At 34.7% G+C, this 27,689-nt stretch overlaps 2 protein-coding genes across 2 annotated transcripts in view; one reads left to right on the top strand and one right to left on the bottom strand.

Annotated features, from left to right (window-relative positions):
- The window catches only part of LOC131952904 (uncharacterized), a 46,283-nt gene extending 26,907 nt beyond the window's left edge, over nt 1-19,376 (bottom strand). The window contains exon 1 of the mRNA XM_059315841.1: nt 19,130-19,376. Coding sequence (XP_059171824.1) covers nt 19,130-19,376 — 247 coding nt within the window. The remainder of the gene's footprint in view (nt 1-19,129) is intronic.
- Nucleotides 19,377-24,391: 5,015 nt separating this feature from the next.
- LOC131952903 (nuclear transcription factor Y subunit alpha-like) lies at nt 24,392-25,220 on the top strand (the record flags this gene model as incomplete). The annotated part of the gene is made up of 1 exon (XM_059315840.1): nt 24,392-25,220. A coding segment is annotated over exon 1 (765 nt), but the record flags the coding sequence as incomplete, so codon positions are not given.
- Between the last annotated feature and the right edge of the window lie 2,469 nt (nt 25,221-27,689).

The raw sequence follows: 27,689 nt of genomic DNA, 5'->3' as shown, positions 1-27,689 counted from the left end.
AAATGTACCACCAATAAACCAGTGCTGATTTACCTCCAATAATCTAAGGTTGTCTTTAGCTCCAAACAAAAACATACTACTTTTGACTCGGCACCAGAATCGTTAGTTGTTAAAAATTACATTAATTTAATTTAATTTAATTTTTTGTTGCTTCTCATCATCGTTATTATTTTCGTATATAAACCTCAATTGGGGGGGGGGGGGGGGTTATTATCTAGGGGGTTTGTGTCCAGGGTTTTTTTGACTGTGAGCCCTGGAAAGTGTAGTTACAGCTGGGGAAAAATACAGAAATTGAAACTAAAAAGTAGAACATTCTTATCAGAGATCTGGTAAATGAGATGTACTGGGATAACTGTGTGCCATTGCTGATCCTTTAATTAGTGAAACACAATTTTTATAAATTAGTTTTTATAAATTATTATCGTACCCGTCCCCGCGAGTTGCCGCGGGAATAGAAGATAGTCCGACGAAATATATATGAAGGGTTTCATCCATGCGTTACCAATCCTATATTCTTAGTCGCGTGACCTTGTTTTCTAAAGGTGAGTTATTCAAATGTATACAATGTCTGCGCTTAGATCATATATATCGAGACACGGGTTTATCAACATTACCGCATAAAAAATTTGATTCGTGTCGTTAAAACAAAACTATATTAATTGCATTGTTTACATTTGGAGCATTGAGTCAAATACAGACGATTGGTATAGGTTAAGCTTCCATGAATAGAATCAGAGTTTACTGTCTATTCTACGTTATAGTCACCCAAGAATGTGACGTTTCCAAGGTAGTCTCCATATGGACTAGACAGCATAAAATATAAGCAAATGTCAATGGAAATTGTCGTTACAGATTACAAGCGATACAGAGATCTAAACTAAAAAGTTCTTATCAGAAATCTGGTAAATCAGATGCACTAGCATAACTGTGTGCTATTGCTGATCCTTTATTTAGTAAAACACAATTTTATTGATTTTTTAACTATAATGTGCGTTAAATTATGATTTGATTTTATCATGTGTAGTTTTATGCAGATATTTAAAGCTTAAATTAAAAAATGTTCATTTTGCTTCCTATTGTGTGTTATGCATACTAATTATTTTAGGTTGCATGAAAAAATAAATTCCTGACTCACTATTAAGTTTGGCTGTTTAAATTTGTTAAAACATATAGGTAAAGAATTGCAGTTTATAATAAATATATAATTCATCTAAAAAAAAAAAAAAATAGCGCACTTGAAATCTAACATTGTATAACTTCACCGCCATTAAAAAGTCCTATCATATTGTAATGTGTTGTATGATTAAAAAACTTACTATTTTAAGAAAAGATAAAATAAATAGTATAAAAAACGTAATTGATGAGGAAAAAAAACAACCTATTACAGATATCTATAGGGGTTTACTAAGATGGGCAGCTTCGTGTGGCTCTAAAGATCAGCAGTTAGTTTAATCGGGAGTCAGAAGATCTCTACTGTTGGTAGTGTGTGATGACGCAAGGTTGCGTCGAGCTCAGGTAGATAGCAGAAGCAGGCTATAGCAAGTTGGTCAGACTAGTCAGAGAGAGAGACCAATAAAAATACGTGAACTGACCGGTCACGTGGGACGGTCAGCTGACCACTGAGGCGTGGGTCAGTAGAGAGATAGGCCAGCAGTTGATAGGTAGATAGCGAGGAGTAGAGAAGGTGTTAGGTTGTAGAATGTAGAGAACAGTTAGTGTTAGGATTGATCATGGGAGTGCGTAGTTAGTAGTATAGTGAACAGTCAGTAGAAGAAGTAAATAGTAGAGAGTATAGCTAGTTAGGTAGAACATGATTATATACATGTGAATAAAGAACTTTGTTTTGGAACTTAAACTGTGTGTTATTGGATTCATTCGTGACGCCCTTCATAAAATCCCCACCCTCACATCTGGCGGAGCTCGGGACGAACCGCGGATCGAGGACGGGAAAGAAAGTATATCGGTTTACTCATGACGGAGTAAGACTTATGTATTGCTTTCTCTAACTCATCACAAAGCGGACTTCTTCAGTTGGAACGAGTTTGGAACACAAGGGAACAGTCTACATATTAAAAAAGATAAGTACCTTCCAACAATTTTTTTAAACGTTTGGGTTTATACCCGTGCTGGATAGTTTGTACCAGTGGTTTTTCTGCCTTATACATTCTTATGTTACGTCCTGTTGCCTTAGTTTTGTTGACTTTCCTCTACACACACACATACACATACACAACCATGGAGGCAGAGTTTCAATGCTATAAACAGGGCATACCATTAGACAAAACAGGAGAAGAAGTTGAAACATTTGTAGAGAATAAGTTAAGAAACAAGATAGTCAAGATAGTAAGACATGTCAAGAACAAAAGCATAGTTAGCGATAGAACTAGTGAAACGGAAAGTACAGCACATAGATAACACGCAACTGCCCAAGAACATCAACCCCATGACCAGGAATTTGACCCGGACCGTCCCCATACATGATTTTGAACAACGGACAAAAGTGAAGTCAAGTCGAGTTTTTTTTTTTGTGTTGATCTAAGTAGTCGAAGAAATCGACGTGAAGTCGTACAGTCGAAGTCAGTGTAGTCAATCTGAAGTCAATAGTGTTATTGAAGTCAGTGAAGTATAAGTCAGAGCTGAAGTCAAAGAAATCATTTGAAGTCAGTCAAGTCAGTCAATAAGTTGTTGAAGTCGTAGTTGAGGTCATAGTGACGTAGTTGAAGTCATGTTGCAGTCAAAGAAAAGTCTTTGAAGTTATATTAAAGTCGTTGAGGTCATAGCGAAGAAGTGAAAGCGTCAAAGTTATAGTGAAGTCTTTGAAATCAAAGTGATGTCGTTGAAGTCTTTGAAGTCATATTGAAGTTGTTGAAGTCATATTGAAGTCTTTGAAGTCATATTGAAGTCGTTGAAGTCAAAGTGAATCTTTGAAGTCATATTGAAGTTGTTGAAGTCAAAGTGAATTATTTGAAGTCATATTGAAGTCGTTGAAGTCAAAGTGAAGTCTTTGAAGTCACATTGAAGTAGTTGAAGTCAAGGAAAAGTCATTGAAGTCAAAGTGAAGACGTTTAAGTCGTCGAAGTTTAAGTCAGTCAGTGAAGTCTTTTAAGTTGAATTGAAGTCAGTCAGTGAAATCTGTCGTCTAGGTCAAGTTAGTCGGCAAATGGAAGTAGTTGAAATCGTCGAAGTAAAGTTAATCGTGAATGGGAAATAAGTCGTAAATCGAAGTAAGTGAAGTTACTGAAGTCAGTTAAAGTGAAATAAGTCAAGTTACTGAAGGCATAAGTGAAGTCAGTCATTAAGTCAACCAGCCAGTTTAAGTCAAGTCAGAAGTCAGATAGTGAGAGCTGCTCCACTATATGATTACGTGTTCAAATATTGATTTGAAATGGCACTATATTATTGATATACACTCATGTCTATTCTTTTTGTGAGGCTATTTCTAAGCTCTAGTAGTGTTTACGTCTATTGAGTTTATTAGGCTTTACAGATTGCTGTTAGATTAGAGTGTACTGATTTTTTATTTGGTTATGTTGTAATGTTATTTTTTTATGTTTTTTATGCCGCCAGACAAATGTTCAGCACGTTTAAATTTGGGATTGAGGTTTTTTTTTTTTAATGGAAGGTACCTCTGTCTGAATACTTGTCTGCGCGGGCACTAAGATAGTCACGTAAAACCATTGCTCATGGTCTCGTAATACAATTTCAGACCCACCAGCGCTATTCAGAATGAGACGAGATGAAGCCGACACTTCAAAGAGTGCCGCCACCTGAAACCCTGATTACGTTGAATTACCTGGACAGCGAACAGCCCTGCCGAACGGAGAACTGCCCTGGTCAAGACAACGGACGCATCGCCACCGCTTCGCCCCCGCACTGGGGTTGAATAACAGACCGCCAGCTACGTACACCTACGTCGGCACATACAAAGGGTAGACGACCCATCGTCCAAGTTCCCAGCGTCGGAACGTTACGTCATTGTTCGCCACCGCTTCAGACAGCTCCAGTTCTTCGTATAACCACTCTACGTGGACGTCTTAACCAGCGTTGAGTTTGTTGCGTCATCACATTGACCAACGAAAGTTACGCCTACACCCGCCTCACGGGAATTTACATCAAAACTCGCCACAACCCACCCACCACAGAGGAACGCCAGCAATTACATAACACGTACACATACACTTACACTGCTCGCAGAGCCCGTTCAACCAGTTACACATTCTACTAAGATTAGCTCAAGGCCAGTACACGACAACCTAGCCAGAACTGAGTTACACATGATTGAATTCACACATACCATAACATAGACATACATTAGCAAGCAGAGACACCAGTCACACCACAAGATTTCAAGAACGAAAACAATGACATTTTTTTTTCAGGAACACAGACACAAGATTTTATGTTTTTGTAAACTGTGCTGTCCCATTTTGTATTTGATTTATATGATTGATGTTAGGGATAAAATAGAGTAGCAAGATAGACAGTTGTTGATGTATTAGATGAGTAGCAGACGCTGAAAAATATAATTTGTCAGCTACAGAAAGGGAGGGAGATATGTGATGACGCAAGGTTGCGTCGAGCTCAGGTAGATAGCAGAAGCAGGCTATAGCAAGTTGGTCAGACTAGTCAGAGAGAGAGACCAATAAAAATACGTGAACTGACCGGTCACGTGGGACGGTCAGCTGACCACTGAGGCGTGGGTCAGTAGAGAGATAGGCCAGCAGTTGATAGGTAGATAGCGAGGAGTAGAGAAGGTGTTAGGTTGTAGAATGTAGAGAACAGTGTTAGGATTGATCATGGGAGTGCGTAGTTAGTAGTATAGTGAACAGTCAGTAGAAGAAGTAAATAGTAGAGAGTATAGCTAGTTAGGTAGAACATGATTATATACATGTGAATAAAGAACTTTGTTTTGGAACTTAAACTGTGTGTTATTGGATTCATTCGTTCCGCATCTTAAAATCCCCACCCTCACATAGTGTAAATATATTGTAGCAATTTTGAATGCAAAAAAAAATAAAAAAATAAAATGAATATCCGATAACCTTTAACGATTACTATAGTTATTTATTTAAAACAAAAATTAACGTCTTTGAAATCATTTGCAACGTATTTTAGAGGTTTCGTCGAATTACATATTTAAGAAAATGGTTGTAAGAAACAAAAACCACCATAAACGTTCATACTGCCAAATAAAAATGGTTTTCTTGTTTTGAATGGCATGTTTATAATGTAATTGTGAACCAACATATACGTAAATTATATTTATTTTATTAAGTAGGGGCCTACTTTAGTAAATAGGTTTAGGTTGCATGCCATGGTAACATTGATTTGAAAAAAGCGAAGTAACAAGCGATTTTTGTCAATTTTGTGAAACACCTATAAATTAGACATAAAACTTAGATTGCTATGTATTATGTTTGTTGTATGTTTAAAGGCTTATAGAAATAATTATACATTTTATGATGATGTAACGCCGAACCAACATGATCCAATTTACTGTGTAAATATGGATGAGAGTTAAGTATAACTTCAGAACGTATACGTGGAATGTGGAACTTACAGTAACATTAAAACAAATTATGTGGAATGATAGATACATAGTGAGTCTCAACATTGTAAAATTGGGTGAATCTCAAAGGTTTTGGTAACATTGTCATACGTGTGTTGAGTGGAGGGTTGAGAGCAATTTTATGTTGAATGGTGTATTCTAGGCAGTTTTATAACAAATTTTAATTATGGTGGTTTATGTAGAAAGAGTTCAGAGGGTTGTGTAATCAAATCTTAGTTTGAATAGTGTTTCTATGACAACGTTGTCACATTGTGTTATACATGGAACGTACAGCGGAACACAATATAAATAGCAAGGAAAAGTAATTTAATGAAAACTCTATAATAGCTTAGGTCACAAGAAGACGTATGAATTTTCCTCACGAACTCCTTATAGATTATTTGGTTAAATGACAAATGATCTCTGGACAAATGATCTCAAGGACAAATGATCTCACGGAGAAAAGATATCAGGACAAAATATATCAGGACAAATGATATCATGGACACATGATCTCAGACAAAATATCTCAGACAAAATATCTCACAGCAAAATTTTAAAAGTATATACGGTGATTTTAGATGATTTGAATTTATTTTAATTGACTGTTTACTTTTTAACGCATAATAATTGTGAATAAAATGAATTTGTTAAACTTAACAAAGCAACAGAAGATTTATTTAAAGTAATCTTTGTAATATCATTTGATTTGAAAAGTAAAAATTTAAAACAAACTTACTCATTTAGCCTGAAAGGTATAATAAATGATTATGTATAAAACAAATAAAATTACATTTATGTTCAAAACACGCTAAATATTTTTTGAAAAATGTGAATGGTTCTTCAGGTTCGTAACGTAATACTATTGTTTTTATTGCAGCATCAACTCAAACATACTCTTTACGTTTCTTTGCTAGCAGGTACATCGTTATGATCACACTTCTCCAATAACATGTGATCATGTATTGTGTGAACTCTCGCTCGACATGTTTTAACTTCACATTTCTAAATCTCTTTGCCTGCTGCTCCACTTCTGGCTTTTATAAACATAAATTCACCAGAAAATAATGTCCTGTACCCTTTCTGCGAGGTAACGAAAGAGGCCATAGCTGAGTAAGCACCACCAATACTGCTTTGTTTGCATGCACACCACGACAAACTTAGCGCCGCGATAATCGCTGTCGTTTAAATACGAATTAGTACCTGATCACTAAGGTGTAACCGACGCATTACAATGGACTTTAGTTTGCTAGTTGTATTGTCCATGGAGGGCGGCTGTCTTTCCCTTAAGGCATGTCTCTGCCATCAATGCGGGCGGCTACCTTGATACGAAGGTGTGTCTTTATTGTTATTACATCCCCTTTGATCTAGTTTCGTCCACCTAACAAGGTAGGATTGTCTCATGTTTGGCAAGCCTACCTACGCTGTCTATCGAAAACAATTCTTTGATCTTCGCATGCTATATTAGTAATCTTAATTTTATAATGTTTAGTGCAATATGACAATTGTATACGGCAAACATTTCTACTAATTATTATATAGGCCTATAAACAATATTAAACATATTAAACAAAACCATATGACAGTGAATAAAAAAAAAATCAGATCAACTAAAATCATTCAATGCACTATTAAAATTTTGCTGAGAGATATTTTGTCTGAGATATTTTGTCTGAGATCAATTGTCCATGGTATAATTTGTCCTGATATATTTCGTCCTGATAACTTTTGTCCTGAGATCATGTGTCCTGAGATCATTTGTCCGTGAGATATTTTGTCTGAGATATTTTGTCTGAGATCATTTGTCCTGAGGTCATTTGTCCTGTCACCGATTATTTTTTTTTATATTAATACATGTAACTGACTTGTTCAGTATTCATATTTGTTTTTTAATGTTTATAAAGAACAAACTATCTATTTGTATTGACGCAAACGAAAGTAGACCTATAACTAAACATCACACTTATTGTGAAATAATGGTGATAGAAAGAGTAAGTCATCGAAAACCAATGTGTACAATGGGAAGTTTAGATAAATACTAGACGTACATAAGGCATTCTTAAGTGTGGGAAATTAAAATTAGCCGTGAGCTTTTTATTTCACAGCAAATATGTTGTCATATGTTCTATTTACTTTTTACTTTCTCGTATATACGTAGTATAGAGAAAGTATTGTAATCGTGCAAAAAAAAAATCGAGATTTTTACAAATCTCGACGTTTTACACCTCACTGATACGGAAAAACATAATTTTGCAATCTTGTCCGTATGTCTGTGTGTGTGTGTGTGTCTGTCCGTGTGTGTGTCTGTCCGTGTGTAAACACGATAACTTGAGTACCGTTACAGCTAGGTTGATGAAATTTCATAAATAAGTATTTTATCAAAATCGTAGATCCGTATCAACTTTTGAGCGATTTCCGATAACCGGAAGTGGTACTTTTCCTACTTTGAATTTTTCAAAAGCCTATAACTTGAGTACTATTTCAGATAGATAAATGAAATTTCACATGTAAGTAAAAGATCTAATTCTCTACCTTCTGTTAAATTTTGAGTAATTTCCGTTGACTGGAAGTAGTAATTTACGCTACTTCCGATTTCTCAAAAAACTAATGTAAATTTTTAAAGTACTAATAATATTGCGCACTATTATACGCGTTTTTATTCGGCGTTTGCTTGGTGCGCAATGTTTTTTTTTAATGAGATTCTATTCTATTTTTAAAAGTTTTAGTATTTAAAATGGATTAAAAATCATAACTATATCCCCAGTTACCATCCCCTGTTGTTTTATATAAGAATATTCGAGAAAGTTTAGGGGAGATCACTACCGGTTTATTTTAGCTGTCTCGTTTTGGATTGATTGCATACAAACCTTGTCAATGTTACTAGGTAGATGTGATGCAGGGGCGGAACTACAGTGCCGCCAGACCCCCGCAATGCGGGAGGGGGCGGGGGGGGGAGGGGGGGGGGGGCACGCCATGTAGGGGCCCACAGCCTACCATAATAATTAGTAAAAATATAGTTAAAAAAATTCTTGCATTTTTGACTTGATGGTTGTTTTGTAAAAAAAAAAGATTACCGTAGCTGCGGTTGGATTATCTTTATTCTATAGACATTAACTCACGCTCTTGTATATTCTTGTTCCCTTTGTTTTCAAACCACCGTGAAAGCCGAGTCCTCTTTCTCCTACAATCAAACTTAACAAAGATAAGCAAACGTTCAAGCCACTTCCGTGACTTATTTCCCTTTTTTTCAATAGTCAAATAGGGGTGCTCATAAGTTCCTTTTAATACATTTGTACTAAACAAATTTAAAAGCAATTACTTCTCTTAACTATTATTTTTATAAAGTACTTACTAAAGAATAACATTGTATAAAAAGGAAATATATTTAAAATTAATAATATAAATACTAAAAAACATAAAAATAAACATAACACGAGACAACTAGCAGAGACTAAATAAAACTGATTTTCACAAAACAGACTGATGCACTTACACACATGAGATGATGTTGTAATTTGTTTTATATATAGGGGTCTGGGGGGCTTAAAAAATGTTTGTGGGGTGGCCCTTTTTTTCTAGTTCCGCCACTGATGTGATGGCGGTTAGTAAATGATGTACAATACACAACGTATAAACCTGCATGTAAAAATATTAATAATCTTGAGATAGTTTATCTGGGATAAATTGTCTGAGTTATTTGTCAATATAAAATACTTGACACGAGTTATTGTATATATCAGCCATTTAAGGAGAAACTTTTTTTTACACGGCTTTTCTAGGCTGCCTAAATATTTTAAAACTAGGTGACAAATTGAAAGTAAACACACGCAGTTTCTTTATTATTTAAGAATTCTTAAACAAAAAAAAAATCAAGTGGACATCTTAACATAAAAAACAAGCAATTCTCTGTGTGTCACTACCTCTCTATTCAATGAAATTTCGTCGCCTCCCGACCCCCAACAATAATAAGACCTTACAAAATGAAAAACAAATATATATATATAACAGAAAACATAATTTAAGGGAAAATGTATCAGCTAAGGAGCAATCCAGTTAGAGATTCGTTCCGACGTGTTCAAGGAAGATCTGGTTTTTGTTTCTCGCAAACCTCGACCCTTTAATCAAACATTACTGTGTTCTATTACTAGAAACCTTGCTAGAGAGAGTAATGTGGTAACATTAAAGAGTAAAATAGTATTAGATTAAAATATAATTGCGTAATTAATCGCAAATATACGTACACAATATAAAAGAAGAAAACTAACATTGTTAATTTGAATAATTACTTTAGTGAAGATTAATTTTTAATACATTTGTTGCATTAAACATACAAGTTTTAAAAAAAATGAAAAAAATATGCTTACGTTCTCTTTCGAAAACAAAATAATAACATTACTTTTAACATGTATTTTAAGACGTTTTGTTAAAACATATTTCAATTTGTTTTTCATATTAAGACAATCAAAAACAATTTTTAGGTAATATTCCTTGTATTATTTCTGACTAGAAAATGGGAAGTAACTAACACGATGTATTTTTTTTTTGTTTCTTCGCAAATTTAATTTCTAAACAACATTTACATCCTATGTGTGAAATTGGGAAATACAATCAGTATAATTGAAACACTATAGAAAAGAGACCCAAGGGCAAACTGTTCCAAACATGTTGTTGCTACGCTGCTATTGTTCTAGATAACTAATTTAAAAAAAAATGTGGAAATAAAAATTAGTATATGTATGTTTAACAAACAGGTACACATTTTAATTGCTTTATATCAATTAGGGCTATTTTTTGAATAAGTTAGCTATTCAAATGTATTATTATCAGCTAGTAGGCCTACATTCGATATAGGAAAAGTTGTTACTTAGCTTTATTTCAAGGCTTGTTAGTCTAACAAAAATAGCTTGATATTAACAGTTTACGACAAGTGAGGTGGAAAGGGGAAATGGTGGAGAGACAGGTAGTACTAGAGGGGAAGCCTCTTAGTGCTAAAACATGAGGGTGGGTTGGCTTGCTAGTGCTAGATGGGTAGCGACTTAGTACTTGATCAGGTGACCGGGAAGCAAGCTAATCTTAATGGAGACAAGGACAAGTGCTAGGATCGGACCTAGTTTAAGGCTGAAGATTTTACGTGTTAATTTGTTCCATTACTTAAACATGCACAGTTCTATGTGTTAACCTTAGTACATTATGCTTATATACAGGCAGCTCAGGCGACAGAAATAAAATGAATTGTGTACAGTGTAGGGGTTAGTGTTTGGGCTTGGATCAAGCTTACACTTATTTCTACGGTTGGGGTTGGATTTAGTTTGAGATGAATGTTTATGTTTAGGCTTTTGCTTAAGGTTTGATTTAAGGTAAAATTAGGGTTGTGTTTAAGGTTTGGTTGAGGGTTAGCTTTAATTACAGAGTTGGATTTAGGGGTTAGGTTTAGGATCAGGTTTCTCGAGCTTGGGGGGGGGGGGGGGGCGGGGGGGGGGTAATTACCTTGTGGGAGAATCTCGTAGACCAGAGATTTAGTGGTGATGATGCAAACATATAAGCAAAACCCAAAGCCATACGTTTTACAGCAACTGGAATTTAGTGTCTTTAAAAAGCTTTCAGCAACATCATTTCACCAGGTAAAACAAGTTGGTGATCTTACAGTGAGCAATGTTAGTATACTTTGGTATCACCCTGATGGTACTCTCGAATACAAACTTTTTAGAGAATCGTGTGCCTACTCGTATAACAAAACATCCTGAAACCTGTGGAATGGCTCTCCATGTACATAAACAGCAGACCGATCAGCAAAGTGTGATGATCTTCAAACTATGAAGACTATTTTGCCTTAAGATGTTCATGCATTTTATGATGGCATTTTATTTGAATAAACGTTGATTTTTTTTTTAATAAATGTATTAGATATTAAAAATACTGTTACAATTAAAGCTGTAGCCCATTCACATGTTATCTCTAACTAGCATTATTTGTATTATCAAGAAAAACTAGTGTTTTGTTGCAATCACTATTGCCTTAATCAAAATAAAAATTACTTTTATCACCCAAGTCATTTGCCTAAGTCATTTATTTAGGATATTTTCCTATGTCATACTACATATCTATATTAATAAATAAAGTTTTTTTTTTCTTATTAGTCAACGTCTAATAGTACCAACATGTCACAAAATGTACCAGTGACATAGTAGAAGTAATAATAAAGTTATTCAGTTTTTTTTCTGTGTTCTCAAAACATGAAAAAAATAACTTAGGCGTTTGTGTTATGACCGTGTCGAAGATCTTCCATACTTGAGAAATATAATGTACTTTTTATTTTGCTAATTTACTGTCTAATGTGAGGCCAATAAGGTTAGGTAGAACTATGCTATTTGTTGTGATTTGCAATGTTCAGGTAACTGTAAATTAGGCGCATCTATGTAAAACTTATGTGTTCGATTGTGTTAGATAGTGTTGACACAAATGAACAACAAATACAATATTTATTTAACTTAATCTTCGCAAAACTATTAAACGAACAATTTAAAAAGTTGTAGTTCTATTGTTTAAACTATTGCCTTTAGATAATTTACACATTTGATCAGTAGAAACTATGACAAGATATCAAATACAACACTGTATGCAACTGTTATGCACATTGAAATCATTATGTTCACCTGTGCTGACACATGTCATTATCTACGTATTAGAAACATTTTTTTATAATAAAATTACACATCTATAGTATGTTTAGTATTGTTATAATACAAACGTAACTTTATTTAGAAGTTAGGAAATAGAAATACAACCAATCGAATGACCCGACCTACTATACACGAACCGACCGTGGTCACGTTTGACGGTCAGCTGATCAATCAAAGCGTTAGGGCAGTTGGTGGTTCGAACGTGTAGTAAACAGTTAGACATTATAGTGTTAGAGGATTGTCAGTTGAGTTGGAATTTGGGAAGTAGATTTCTTAGATGTGAGTATAAATAGAAAATATTTTATACTAATAGAAAATCATAGTCAGTCAGAAGAAGTAAAGTGTAGGACAGTAGAGTTAGAATTAAGAATACATTGTTCGTGCAGAAATTAATTAAAATTCGAACGATGTCAATTGTTTTATTTATTACATTTCCCGCTGTAGAAATAAAAGCCAGTGTAAGAATACACACAATAAATATATATTAGTATGTATATACACCTCTACAATATAAAACTAGCAACGCTTGTTGTCTAGTCAAGTACCAGACCAAGATGTTACAGAAACGTTCCAACTGTTATCAGACTCTATGCCAACAACGACGTGGTGCTAACATACTTCCAACACACATCCGAGGTCGTCACATCCGTGTCGTGGAGAAAACTACAGACCTGTCTTGTTTACATTTGGGACTTGGAATCAAATACAGACAATTGGTGATGGTGTAGCTTCCATGGACATCATCACAGTTTACTGTCTATTGTACAATGTAGTCCCTTAACAATGTGACATTTACAAGATAGTCTCTATTTGGACTAGAAATTATAGTTCAAAAAGCAATACGGTTTAAATTTAGGTTTTTTTTATTTATTTTTTTTGCAGAATAGAAAAGTTCAAAAAATTACAAAGACCAGTACTTTTAATTCTTATTCATCAAGCGTCTACATATAATGTAATTAGTAAAGTTAATAGGTACTAGCTTTAATTAAGCTAGGTACATTTAAAAATGACTGTAACAACGTACTCAATTCAAACGGTTCTCACATATGTATTACTTTTTAACTTTCCATTAATATAGTGTTAAATTGTTTAAATTTAAATAGTCTCTATTGTCAGAAGCTTTATTAACTTAAATTACTGGTTGTCACCCCTGGCGTCATGGTGTGAGTCAAAGGAAAATAACTAAGATAACAACATGTTCTACATTTTAGATTACATTTCAATTAAAAAGAATATGCTGAATGGTTACTTTTATTTCTGGACTGATAAAACATCGTTGTAGTTAGGACAGTAGCTTAGTTTGGATATGACATTTGCGCATTTATGTTTGGACAGTAGTGTAGCTAGACAGTAGCGTAGTTTGTTGAACGGATGTTCTGGTTCATTAACACAATAAACCAGGACAATGGACATTTGTATTGAAGGTTTCAGTCACTTTATTATTGAGTTCAATAACAAGCAGTATTTCAGAAAATGTTGTCTTATGCTCAAGTTGATGTAACAGCTTTCTTGGTGAGTGTGGTGAGTGTGTACTCTGGTTAGCAAGAACATGACTGGGGTGCAAGCACTGATGTAAATAGTGCAAATCATGTTCTGTTCAGACATTTTTCTGCGGTGTAAGGGGCACTTGAAACTACCGATAGACATTCCAAACCATCCGTGGGGCAAACACTGACTAAAGCATATATTTAGACGAAAAATTGCTTTTACCAGTTAATTAAAGTTTACTTAGACAAAAACTGACAAATCCCAACAAGGGTGTGGAGGAGAAACCATGACGTAACATTGATAACTTTAGAGAAAACAATGCTATATCCAACTGTATTAATAACCTCCAATATATAAACATCGTTAATGTTAACTGTACACATCACCCAAGGGTGGAACCAGCTGAAAAATGTACAGAGGAAAAGATGTTAAGTTGAATATTTTCAGTTACTAGTAAGTAAAGTCAATCAACGACCAGGTTGTGGTGTCACAATATCTAAAAATTTACAATGAAAACGTTGCTTAATAGGTATATATATATATATATATATATATACATATATATATATATATACATATATATATATATATATATATATATATATATATATATATATATATATATATATATATATATATATATATATATATATACATATATATATACATATATATACATATATATATATATATATATATATATATATATATATATATATATATATATATATATATATATATATATATACTAGCCTTATATGGCTATTCCCCATTCCTTTAATGAAAATGAAAGAATACAAACACATTTAATCCACGAAATTCAGTAGTCTTTATGTCGCTTTCCTAGGATCACTTTTACAAATTGACGATACCACAAATTCCAATGTATTCCCAATGGATAATCGCCTGGATACAAAATATATCAAATGCCACTTCCAGTTTGGACAGTTCTAAAACATTATTGTATTCAAATGGATTATTTAATGTCAAACGAATTTATAGCGATCAAAATTAGTGAGTGAATATATTGTATTCAAAATGAAATGTGAATCAAATATGATAGCGATTAAAATGAGAGAATATATTTATTTGAAATCAAACATATAATATTCGTATTTTTATATTGATATATGTAAAGGCAAAGAGTATTAAAAACAACGATAATGTAACTTTTATTTATTTAAATGCATTTTACAAAAGTTACATAACTTGAATGTATACACTATCGAGTTTAAGCCCTGATTTAGTGCCCCAAAGTTTGACTCTAATTGAAACATTTTTGTTTAATCTAAAAGATGGTTTTCCATGTCAAGTCTTGTACAAGAAAATTGGTCGTTATGGCAACCCCATGTATATGTGTCACAATAAGGCTTTTGTTTAGAAAACTTTACTATTATATAGATTAACAATAGACCCCTCTCATTATTTCTCTTTCAGTTTATTTTAAACTTATTGAACGTTCCTTTTCACATTTATATTACTACGTGTTGTATTTTGCATATTTTGTCATTTCATGTTGGTATTAAATGTTGTTATTGTAGGCCCTATTTTTTTTTTTTTTACCTATTGTAGGCCCTATGTGTTGCGTAATTAATCGCAAAAAAATGCGTACGCTACTGTAAACAGAACTATAGCAACATTTAAATTGAATAATTATTTTTGTACAGATAAAGATTTAATACACTTATTGTGTGTCTATAAACATTAACTGTAACAAAAAATAGAAAAAAGATGCATGAGTTTGTTATACGTTTCTCTGCGAAAAAAAAATAAAAACATTATTTCTAACGTGTATTTTAAGACGTTTCGTGAAAACGAATTTCAATATGCTTTTTATTTTAAGACAATTAAAAACAACTTTTAGGTAGCATCCCTTGTATTATTTCTGACTACAAAATGGGAAGTAACTAACACAATGTATTTTTTTTTCTTTTTTCGCACATGCAATTTCTAAACGACATTTACATACTATTTGCGAAACTGAGAAATAAAATCAGCATAATTGAATCACTATAAAAAAAAAGAGACCTAAGGGTAAACTGTTACACACATTTTGTTACTAGCTGCTATGGTTCTAAGATCTGAGACCCTACTTTCCAAGATAACTAATTAATAATACAATTGTGGAAATACTTTTTTTCTAAAGCAGTACAAGTTCATTGAACAAGTCAACTCTTCAAGTATTATTATCAGCCAGTACATTCAATGTAGGAAAAGTTTGTACTTAGTTTTTATTACAAGGCTTGTTAGTTAAACAAAAATGACATGATATTAGCAGTTTACGACATGTGAGGAGGAAAAGGAAATGGTGGTGAGACAGCTAGTGCTAGAGGGGAAGCCTCTTAGAGATAAAACGTTGGGGTTGGGGGGGGGTGGCTTGCTATTGTTAGATGAGTAGCGACACTACTTGATCAAGGGGACGGGGAAGCAAGCTAATCTTAATGGAGACACGGACACGTGCTAGGATCGGACCTAGTTTAAGGCAGAAGATTTTGCGTGCTAATTTGTTAAACTTAAACATGTACAGTTCTCTGTGTTAACCTTAGTACATTATGCTTATATACAGACAGCTCAGGCGACACAAATACAATTAATTCTAAAAATTGTTCTGTCATTAATTTGTAACATTAGAAGAGACGGCTACATTCACAAGAGATAATCGTCTTTCACGAGCTACTGATAGTGTTTTAAAGCGAAATATTTTTACTTGCAGCATTGTTAGTGTCGAATTTACAAATTATGAAAAGTAGATATAAAAGATAAAAAAAAAACAACAACTAAATAGCCGCTTATGCTACACCGCGGGTCGGCTCGTATTACTATATATGTGTTTTTGTTAGTTGATTCCAATGTGGGCAGTGATTGATGCCTTTTAACCAGCGCATTTTATTACAAGATACTTTTTAAGCGATCAATGTAATTCCCATCATAAATGTTTGTGATCTACGTTTTAGTGGAAGCACATATGAAATATATCGTACATTTAAAAAAGCTCGATAAACATAAATACTTATTTCCCGCTCTATAGACTCGCACATTTTGCTGGTGTATTTTATTCTGCTCGATTATATTATTAAAGTATTAAGACAAAGTATTAAAAGAACATATCTATATCGTCTTATAAGAATATGTGAGAACATTTATAACAGAACATTACCGCTTTACTAATGAATGTTCTAAATACATTCATGTCATTATCAATAGTGTGTGTGTGTGGGGGGGGGGGTGGGGGGGCATCTTAGGGTTCTGTCGATCCGGGCCTTGTCCTACTAGGTAAAACTGAGAATGTACGGTACATAATATGTCATCGTTGTATTGTGTAGCGTGGGGACATCAAAGGCTTCGTGGCTAAAAAACACATGTGCCAGATCTTCCATACTTGAGAAATATAATGTGTTTTTTATTTGCTAATTTACTGCCTAATGTGTGGCCACTAAGGTTAGGTAGAACTCTGCTATTTGTTGTGATTTGCATCATGTTTTATTAGAAATGATATAGGCAATCATGCTCAGAGGAAGGTCATTGATGAAAAGAGTTGGGCTATCGGTTTAAATTATTGTTTTTATGATTGAGAACTAGAAAATACATCTACATTTCTCATAGATTTGAATCTATGTTAAATCTATGTTATACTTTATTTTTTTAAATTTTTATAATAAACACAACAAAACAAAATGTAGGAAAAAAAGTAATTGGTTTAAAGACGATACAATATGTGACTTGTTAAGAAAAATAATGTATGTATTACTTGCAGATCCCCATTGCACTCATTAAAATACCGATGGTTGTTATTTGTATTATGTAACGTGTCTAGCGTCTACAATGTTTAGGTAACTGTAAATTAGGCGCATCTATGTAAAACTAATGTCTTCGATTGTGCTAGATAATATAGAGACAAATAAACAAACAATGATAATTTTAATTTAACTTAATCTTCGCAAACCTACGAAAAGATCACTTACTGAAGTGAATGTTCTATTGCTTAAACTATTGTGTCTTTTCACAATGTACACATTTGATAGGTAGAAATTAGTAAATATTTTATACTAATATAAAGTCATAGTCAGTCAGTAGAATTAAAGTGTAGGGCAGTAGAGTTAGAATTATGAATACATTGTTCGTGCAGAAATTAAATAAACTTTAAAATTTGAAATGTCAATTGCTTGATTTATTATATATTTCCCACTGGGGAAATATAAGCCAGTGTAAGAATACGCAGTAAATACACATTAGTATGTATATACACCTCTACAACATGAAACTAGCAACGATAAATGTATCATCGTGTGTTGTCTAGTCAAGTACCAGACCAAGATGTTACAGAAACGTTCCAACTGTTATCAGACTCTATGCCAACAACGACGTGGTGCTAACATACTTCCAACACACATCCGAGGTCGTCACATCCGTGTCGTGGAGAAAACTACAGACCTGTCTTGTTTACATTTGGCACTTGGAATGAAATACAGACAATTGGTGATGGTGTAGCTTCCATGGACGGCATCATAGTTAACTGTATATTGTACAATGCAGTCACCCAACAATGTAACGTTTCCAAGATGGTCTCTGTTTGGAGTAGACCGTATAAAGCGTTGGTCAAGTTTCCTAGAAAGTATCGATCAAAAAGCAATCAGTTTAAATTTAGCTATTGTTTTTTTTATTTTATTGTTGGTTTATTTTATTTCTGCAGAATAATTTTTTTTTTTTTTTTTTTTTTAAATAATGTATTCTCTTTATTTTTTGTTCTTCAATGCAATATGAAATAATTAACATGAAACAGTCGTTATCCTTGTATCCTACAGGGGTCGGCAACCTGCGGCTAGCGAGCCGCATGCGGCTCTTTTGATATCAAGATGCGGCTCTCCAGCTCCTTGCTCAAATACTAATAATCTTAACAAAAAATCAAATATTTGAAATAAAAAAAAATGTTAGTGGCTCTTTAAAACCAGGGAAATTTTTAAAATTGTAACTTTTGACTCTTCCGTTTCAAAAGGTTGCCGACCCCTGTCCTAGTATATCAAACATCTAGTAGTAATCACAGACAAATTACATAAGGTTCATAATTACAATATCGTTCCTACATTTAGTAACTTTGAGTATTCAATATTAAAAATAATACAAACAGGAAAAACTTAGATATGCAAAGAAATATTTAGATTCATTTAATAAGTTAAATACTTATTTGAATACATTTACTGAGTTAAACACACATTTATTGAGGTAAATATTTGAAAAAATCATTTTTCTCAGGTTAACAAGAGTCAGCAAATTTACTTTCCTAAGGTAAGCCAAAGTTGCCCTTGTGACTTTACATTGCCTTAGTCACCCAATCCAACTGTGAAATCATTTTCGCTGCGCCCCTAACCACGTTGTCATTCAGAGGGATGCCATTTTCATCCAGTGCTTTATTCACCTCTGGTATACAGAAAGTGTTGCCAATGCTTAAACATCCCATGGAGAACTCGCAGTTGCATAGTTACCCTCATGCCACCAAAAACTCCCAAGGAATATGTCACAATCCCGCTGGGTTTGCATGTAAACAAACTAGGGCTGAAGTGACACAGCATGTTGGTCAGGGCTGGAGGAATGACCGAGTTGTACTCAGACGGCAGCAGAACTATGGCATCAGACTCCTTAATTTTTGTCGCACGTTCTTGCATCCATTGCGGTATCTGGGTGCTGTCCTCATAAAAGTGTATAGGCTTTTCAAGCAATGGAAATTTTAAGACTACAGGGTCATGCTATTGAACGTGAAGCGAATCTAGTATCTAGGTTTCTGCAGAATAAAGAAGTAAAAAGACATTTCTAGTGTTGTGTTTAAAGATTATTAAAGCTTTCCTGATTCATCAAGGGTCTAGAAATAATGTAGTTTGTAAAGTCAATAGTTGCTTATTATAACCAGGCTACGGTTATTTAAAAATTAATATCACAACATACACAACTCATATGGTTTCCTATAGTATTTTTATTTGCCTTTTTATTTACGCTGAATTACTTTTAAATTGTTTAAATTTAAATAGTGTTTGTTGTTAGAATATTTGTTAACTTTATTTACTGGTTGTTACCCTTTGCGTAATTATGTGAGTCAAAGGGAAATAATTAATAATAAAACATGCTATACATTTTAGATTAAATTTCAATTTAAAAGAAAATATTGACTGGTTAATTTTATTTCTAGAATGATGAAACATCGTTGTAGTTAGGACAGTAGCATAGTTAGGATATGACATTAGCGCATTTATGTTAGGAAAGTAGTGTAGCTAGAGAGTAGCGTTGTTAGAACAAGAAAGTAACGTAAAAACGGTAGGCGAGGAAAGTAATTAGGTGAAATGTAGCGTAGTTAGGTAGGACAGTAACGTAGTTTGGTGAACGGTTGTTCTGGTTGATCAACAAAATAAACCAGGGCAGTGTCCATGTGAATTGCAGGTTTTAATCACTAAATTCTAGAGTTAAATGGCAAGTAGTATTTCATTAATGTCGTCATATTCTCAAGTTGATGTACCAACTTTCTTGTTGAGTGTGGTCAGTGTGTACTCTAATTGGCAAGAAGATGACTAGGGTGAAAACATTGATATACATACAATGGTTTCTTTTAGACATATTTGTCCCTGTGGTGTGGGTGGGGGAGGGGTCACTTGAAACTATCGAGAGACACTTGAAACCTTCAGTGGGTCAGACACTGGCTAAAGCATATATACACTAATTTTGTTCCTATATTGTCCCAGGTAGTGGAGAGTGTGCAGTGGTCGCACTTTGTATAGAGTTGGCTGAAAGAAACATTGGTACAAACGTACTGGTCATATCCTGGTATTAAGGTAGAGACGGAGATAAATTAAGGGATAAGTTAGGAAAACTCGATAAAGCTGAATGTAGCTCAAACTGATTCAATAGAAACTTAGTTTAGACTATGTCGTGTCTAACGAGTGGCTTATTCCTGGGTAACCTGCCATCCTGGTTATTTCCTGGCTGGACTCTACATAACATTAATCTGTTATTTCTCTTGCAACATCTGTAGCTAGTAATATGCTGGGTAGTGCGGGGTGGGGTGGTTATTGTGGGTGTGGGGGTGGGGGAGAGAGCTAAAGACGCGGACCGTGTGATGTGTAGTAAACAAAGTTAAAACAACAAAGACTGTATCACATGCATGTGGGTCAGTTGAGACTACACAGCAAATTAGATTATTAATTTTTTGTATATTTAAAACATCATTTTTATTTAATGATAACTAAAACAACACAATAATATACAGTTTACAGTGTAAAGTATAATATAATACAATTTCTAGATGCAAAAACATACATCTTTGTTAACCAATAATTAACGTTTAATAAACACAGTTGATGTTTAGATGCATGATAATTATACATGTTGCTTGGTTCTAAAAATGTGACTTATTTTCTCTTCATTTAAAGAACATTAGCTGACTGTAGATTGAACAACATTGTAGAAGGTCGGGGTATTCAAGGGAGCAATTACTGTGACAGTTAATGTAATGTCTTGAATGTTGATAGAAGCTCATGTTTTATCAAAGATGGCGGGGGTAAGTGTCAAGCAGGTTTGTATGTTGTAGGCATACAAATTATGGGACATATGTTGTAGATACACATTGTATGGGATGTATGTTGTAGAGACGCATATTAAGGAACATATGTTGTAGAGACGCATATTATGGGACACATGTTTTAGGCACAGTTATTATGGGACGTATGTTGTAGGCATACATTGTGTGGGATGTATGTGGTAAACACACATGTTAAAACTACAGAAATACATTGTTTACATTTGGGGTGAGTCTTAATACTATAATCAGGCACAGTGACCTTGACCCCGCGGAGAAGGGAAGGAACTGGAACGGATCCATGTTGGCCTGGTTGTCTGGGTGAAACCTCTCTGGGTTGTAAACGTGTAGATCCTCCCACATGTGTGGATTGTGGTGTAGTATCCACAGCTGGATTGTGGTGTAGTATCCACAGCTGGATTGCGACCCGTGTCCCTTTTAGAGCGAATAGAGAAATAATGTCCCATTCAGGGGCGGAACTACAGTGTAGTGTCTGGCTTTTTGTTAGTCGTTAAACATGTGACGTCATTTGCGGATTTCCCCCCCCCCCCTACAGTTGTACACGTAAAAAACATGTTTCTGTCTGTTATGCAAACTGCATCATTAACCCAATCGCCATGAAAACTTGCGAAGCTGTATCATGTATGTTTTGTTTGGAGGTCTAGTGTTGCGTGAGATTGGGGTTGTGTTAAATATTAACCCGTAGCTATTCTCTCTGCTATTTGCTTCTTATGTAAGTTTCTGAAGGTGTCGCTTATATCTTTAAGTTTAAAAATAATTATCAAAAGTATTTCAAGGTCACAATTACAATGGAGCGATAGTTAATGTAAATTATTAAATATGTATAAGATGCGAATTTATTACAGCTATTGCGTTCATTTTAAAGCAAAATGGAACAAATAAATGCCCATTTTTAACAGACATAAAATTATTTCTAATTTTAATAACAGTTATTATCTTTAAAGAAATAAAATAATACCATTTACATTTATAATTCAAGTGTTTCACTAAGCATAAACACTTAACAATTATTTATATTTAGAGGTTGCATCCCTTGCAAACAATGACTTGTTATAATGGGAAGTAACTCGGCAAAATTAATGGTCGACCTGTTCCAGTGCTCGTGGCGTATGTTAAAAATCTTGGCTCCTTAAAGTAGACAAAAAACAATAGACATGGTGCTAAGATACTTCGAACACACTTCCAAGATCGTCACATCCGTGATCTTTGAGTATTGTTCGTCCAGATTATCTTAGTTCGATGTTTTCGTGCCGAGATATCATACCTATGATTACTCCTAGGTAGGCGTTGTCTAGCTAAAAATCGAACTAGATGATTAGCCACTCGTACATTGAAACCACCAAAGTGGCTCTTCTCGAGAGCTTGGAGCGTTCGAGGGAAGTGTGGGGGAAAATCCCTGAACGATCTTGGTTTACATGTTGAGTTGAGTAGATCTAAAAAAGGCCGACTAACCGAATGGCTAAGATTATTGCAATTTCAAGAACATACACTACGCTTTGATCTTAGCAAAAAGGATAATTCGGTTGTGTTAAAACAGGGGTCGGCTACCTTTTGAGACGGAAGAGCAATGCCTTACATTTTTCAAAATTTCCCAGTTTTTAAAGAGCCACTAACATTTTTTTATCTTAATATTTTATTATTTAATTAGGATTATGTATATACATTTGATTTGTTATTTAAAATATATAGCTTTATATATGAAATATTAATTGTTCATATAACAACATACACTTGTTTTGCCAGAATAATGAAATTAGCAATCAAAAATTAAAAATACAGAACTATCCCAATCTACCTGAGAGGAAGTTAACTTTTTTTTTTCTATACGGACATCACAGGCTCAGGAGGTGTCTCCCATTAACCATGCAGGCCTCAACACGGCAAACTCAATCGAACTGACTTGGATATTGGTTTAATTACGGTGTACAGGTCGTTTTTGTCCTTTGGTTCTCAACCAGTTTTATCTTCCACCCCACTGAACGCAGGGTAAACTCGTACCCCATAGTGCAGTACCCGGCTCAACAATAGGAAGCTAATAAAACACTACGTCACTCACGTAAAATTAACTATTACTGATAGATATGGAAATGCATTCTGAATAGAATAGCATTACCCATTTAACGATATTCGAAAAAGTCGGCACTTGAGCAGTGGCAAGCATGGAATTGTTGCCACGTGTCTGTCCCAAGCACTAATGTGGGGCTGGACCTGGTGCCCAAGCGGCTGTCCGTATACTTTCTACTGCGCCTATTCTCACTGTTCTCGCTGTGATTTTATTTCTTCTCTTTAAACCGGTGTGTTTCTTTACAGTATAATAGTTGTTACGAATTTTGAAAAATAAATAATATAACTATTAATATTTATGCAAGGAGCTGGAGAGCCGCATCTTGACATCAAAGTAGCCGCATGCGGCTCCCGAGCCGCATGTTCCGACCATGTGTTAAAACGAAGTTTTTTTTTTGTTGCATTTTTACAGAGGTTTATTTTCAAGTGTGTTATATACAAATCAATGCAGCTTAACTTACTAAATCTAATATCAGAAGATAAATATATCATTGGTCATTTTTTTTATACATATCAATTTTAGGTGTATTTGTGTCAACCCTATTGTCTTAGAGGAACCTTGATAAAAATCCTAAGTGAGATCAATTTAAAATTTCTGTTATCAGGTTGCTGGCAATATTTTAATAACATTTTTACTTGAAATTTAACACAAGCACTCATATTTTCTGCATTCAGTGGAAAGTTTTGAGCAATACAATCTGGAGAATCTGTCAGTATATAATTTCTGGTTCTGAGATGAAGAGAAACTGTCAGTACACAATACGAAATGGGGAGAAAATACTCCATGCATAAGAATATAATAATACATATTGGAAGTTACAATAACAACTAACAAAGTCAATTCTTCTTCCACATCTCTTAAGTAGAACTGATGATTAACTGCTGAAACAAGCAGCACATGATTACGAAAACAATAGAATTGCTTTTAATTAAAATTAACTTTTCTCTGAAAAACTAAAAGAAAATAATTTTTGAATCATAGGCTCCTTTAGGTCATAGTTTCAATATTTATTAACAACACATAGTGACTGAATTCTTTTAAATAGTGAGAGAAATCAAAAGATATTTTAGAGCCTAACGTTTCTGTCAAATCCCAATGTTGACTGCAATGGCTGATGGGGAGCAACACTTCACCATCTATGATCCCACCTCCAATCTGCCAGTGACAGTAAATAATGTGGTTCAAAGTGCAGAAGATGCTCAAGCTGTGCAGAGCATTCAGTATACCACCACAGCAGATGGTGTGCAGGTGGCTCAGATGGGATCAAATGATGTCATACAGGTAGCACAAGCTGATGCCAGTTTTCAGCAGGCTGCAAGATTCCAGACTATAAGAGCAGGACAGCCACAAGTTATTTCTAATACATCTTTTACTCCTAATACTCAGGTTGCATCAATAGTCCAGTCAAATGTCCTTCAAAATGTGCACCAAACTCAGACTGCCCAGCCTTCTCAAGCACCAGCCATTGGCAGCTCATCTTCCAACATCATCCCACAGATGCTTTTTCTCAACCAGGTTTCAATCAATGGACACACATCTTATGTCCTTGTTTATGCTAATAACAAACCAGTTCAGCTTCCCCAGGGAATACAAGTGATCAATCTACCAACCCAACAACTAGCAGGCCAACCAATCCAGATGCCGACCAGTGATACCGGGGATGAGCCTCTGTGCGTCAATGCTAAGCAGCATCACAGGATATTAAAGAGAAGACAAGCCAGGGCTAAACTAGAATCAGAAGGAAAGATTCCTAAAGAAAGACAGAAATATCTGTACGAGTCTCGTCATCGACATGCTTTGAATCGAACACGAGGAAGTGGAAGCATATTTGTAAAGGGCATGGAGCAGAGTTTCTTCCAGGCGAAGACCCCCCGAAAATTTATTACCGCCCCCCCCCCCCCGAACGAAACGAAATTTATATAATTTATATAGAAAATATATACTTTTAACAGTGTCCACCTCTTCTATTTTTTCGCCTCAGACACGTAATTTATAGCGTCAGTTGTGTGTTCGCTTTAGTATCATCATCATCGGCTTGTGAGGACTGATACAGATTTACAATAGTAATATTTCTTTCTCACTTGTAGCCTACTTTCATTCATTTTAGATGGTTTACTTATACATAGATCTAATACAAAACGTCTAAATATAAAGAAAAAAAAAATAAAAATAAAAAACCAACCTGAAACTGAAAACGCAAATTTGTAATTAAATGATGATTCAAGGGATTTTTTTTTCTCGGCGTGCGTGGTGGGCTGAGGGGAAAGGGGGGGGGGGGCGGGTGGAATTTGGGTTTTTAAGTAGAGCTGAACCAAAAAATTGGGATTACCGAGAATTAAAATGATACAAATTTTAAGCAATCTGAAAAGTTATGTTATTACAATGAGACACATCAAAGCAAACATTCTTCCCTTTCAAACATCTATATCTATACAGTCCTCAAACAGTTTTTTTTTTTTTTTTTTTTTATTAATTCAATTGTTTTAAACTTTTAAATCAGTAATAATAATATATTTGATAGAACATCAATTGCATATATAATAATCAAAGGGAGAAAATAAAATGGCATACGAACTAGATTAAAATAAGATGTGCAAACTAGGTTTCTCTTGACTGCTTAGTTTAGTGCAGGGGTCGGCAACATGCGGCTCTTTTGATGTCAAGATGCGGCTCTTCATCTCGATGCACAAATATAAATACTTATTTTACTTTATTTTTAAAGCTCATAAAAGTATTAGTCTGCGACACTCAGTAATGAACAATATAATAAAAAATATAAACAGTAAACACTCGCTATTATATTAGACCATTTACTGACACGATATTTCAATTTAGACCTACTTCCTTGTTTCCTAAAACTGAGTTATTTAAATATAAAGAATGCCTGTGTTTGGATCATATTTATCGGGGCACTAGCGCCCAACGCCATGGCGTGCTGTGTGAAAGCCTTGAATGTAAGTTAATCACTCACCGTAATATCACCGTTAAGTGGCGCTCTCGTGAATCCGATAACACTACCGCCGGGGCGTCGCGTAGCCCTAGCTCGGTTTAATTATCGAATGTCGTATTGTAGGGTGATCCTTAAAACTAAGGTAGGCGCTTAGTGGTCACGGGATAGCCCTGGGCACCAAATCGCACCCTGCAGTGACGCCGGAGGACGCGCCTAATTCAATTTAGTGAGCGACTATAACAACCTATTGTATCTATAGTCTATCGCGCTGTTTAAAATGAATGTATTGTTGCCCATTGTGTCTATCGTGTACAGCCTTTAAAAAAAACAATATAGGCGCTATAGTGCTCGCAGGGTCGCCGAATGGACGAGGCGCCGGCGGTTGCGTCAGTTGCAGTTTTGCCGCTGAATATAGTAGTACCCCTTGCCCACCATACAGAACGCCCGATTAACGGATGCCAAATACTTAGATAGCCGCTCTGGAACTCTGGGCGCCAAAATGTGTATTGACAAAAAATGCAACACCCGGGCGCCGCCCATAAGAAATTTTAATTTTTTTTTCGCAGCAGTCTTCTCGGGAGTATTTTTATCTACTCTACAAAGTTTTATGGCACTCGGTTAAACTGTGTCGAACCACATACAACTTTTTTTTTACCGTATATAGAGAAAAATCGCACCTCTACCCCAATGGGAGTATTCTCAACAATTTTTCCAAGTTTCATGCGGATCGGATGAAAGGTGTAGTAATGCATAAAAGAAAAACAGACACACACACAAACACACATACATTGTTTTATGTATATATATATATATATATATATATATATATATATATATATATATATATATATATATATATATATATATATATATATATATATAAATATATATATATATATATATATATATATATATATATATATATATATATATATATATATATATATATATATCAAATCCTAATTAAAGATCATAATATTAATAATAAAAGTATAAATATTGGCGGCTCTTTAAAAATTGTAACTTTTGGCTCTTCTGTCTCAAAAGGTTGCCGAACCCTGGTTTAGTGTGCTGCGGAGTCAAAAGTTCACATCTATAATAATAGTTTCGCTGTCTGTCTCCCCGGAGAGGGGTGGGGGTACTTGAAATTTTCGGGGGCGGGGGTAGAATTTTCTGGGAGGGGGCGGACACTGGAAAAAGTATATAATTATATTTCGTTGAATGGGACGGTAGACATGTTTTTTTTTTTTTTGGGGGGGGGGGGGGTGTAGGGGTGGGGGGGTGGTGGTGTGTGTGTGGGGGGTGGGGGGTGTGGGGGTGGGGGTGGGGGTGGGTTGGTTTCAGTGTTTCTTTCAGAGTTTTTCCTCCCCGGAGAGGGG

This window comes from Physella acuta, unplaced genomic scaffold (genome assembly GCF_028476545.2).
Source record: "Physella acuta isolate Inbredline_101_S28 unplaced genomic scaffold, ASM2847654v3 ptg000895l, whole genome shotgun sequence".
Classification (NCBI taxonomy): Eukaryota; Metazoa; Mollusca; class Gastropoda; family Physidae; genus Physella; species Physella acuta.
This window is presented reverse-complemented; position numbering and strand designations above follow the sequence as displayed.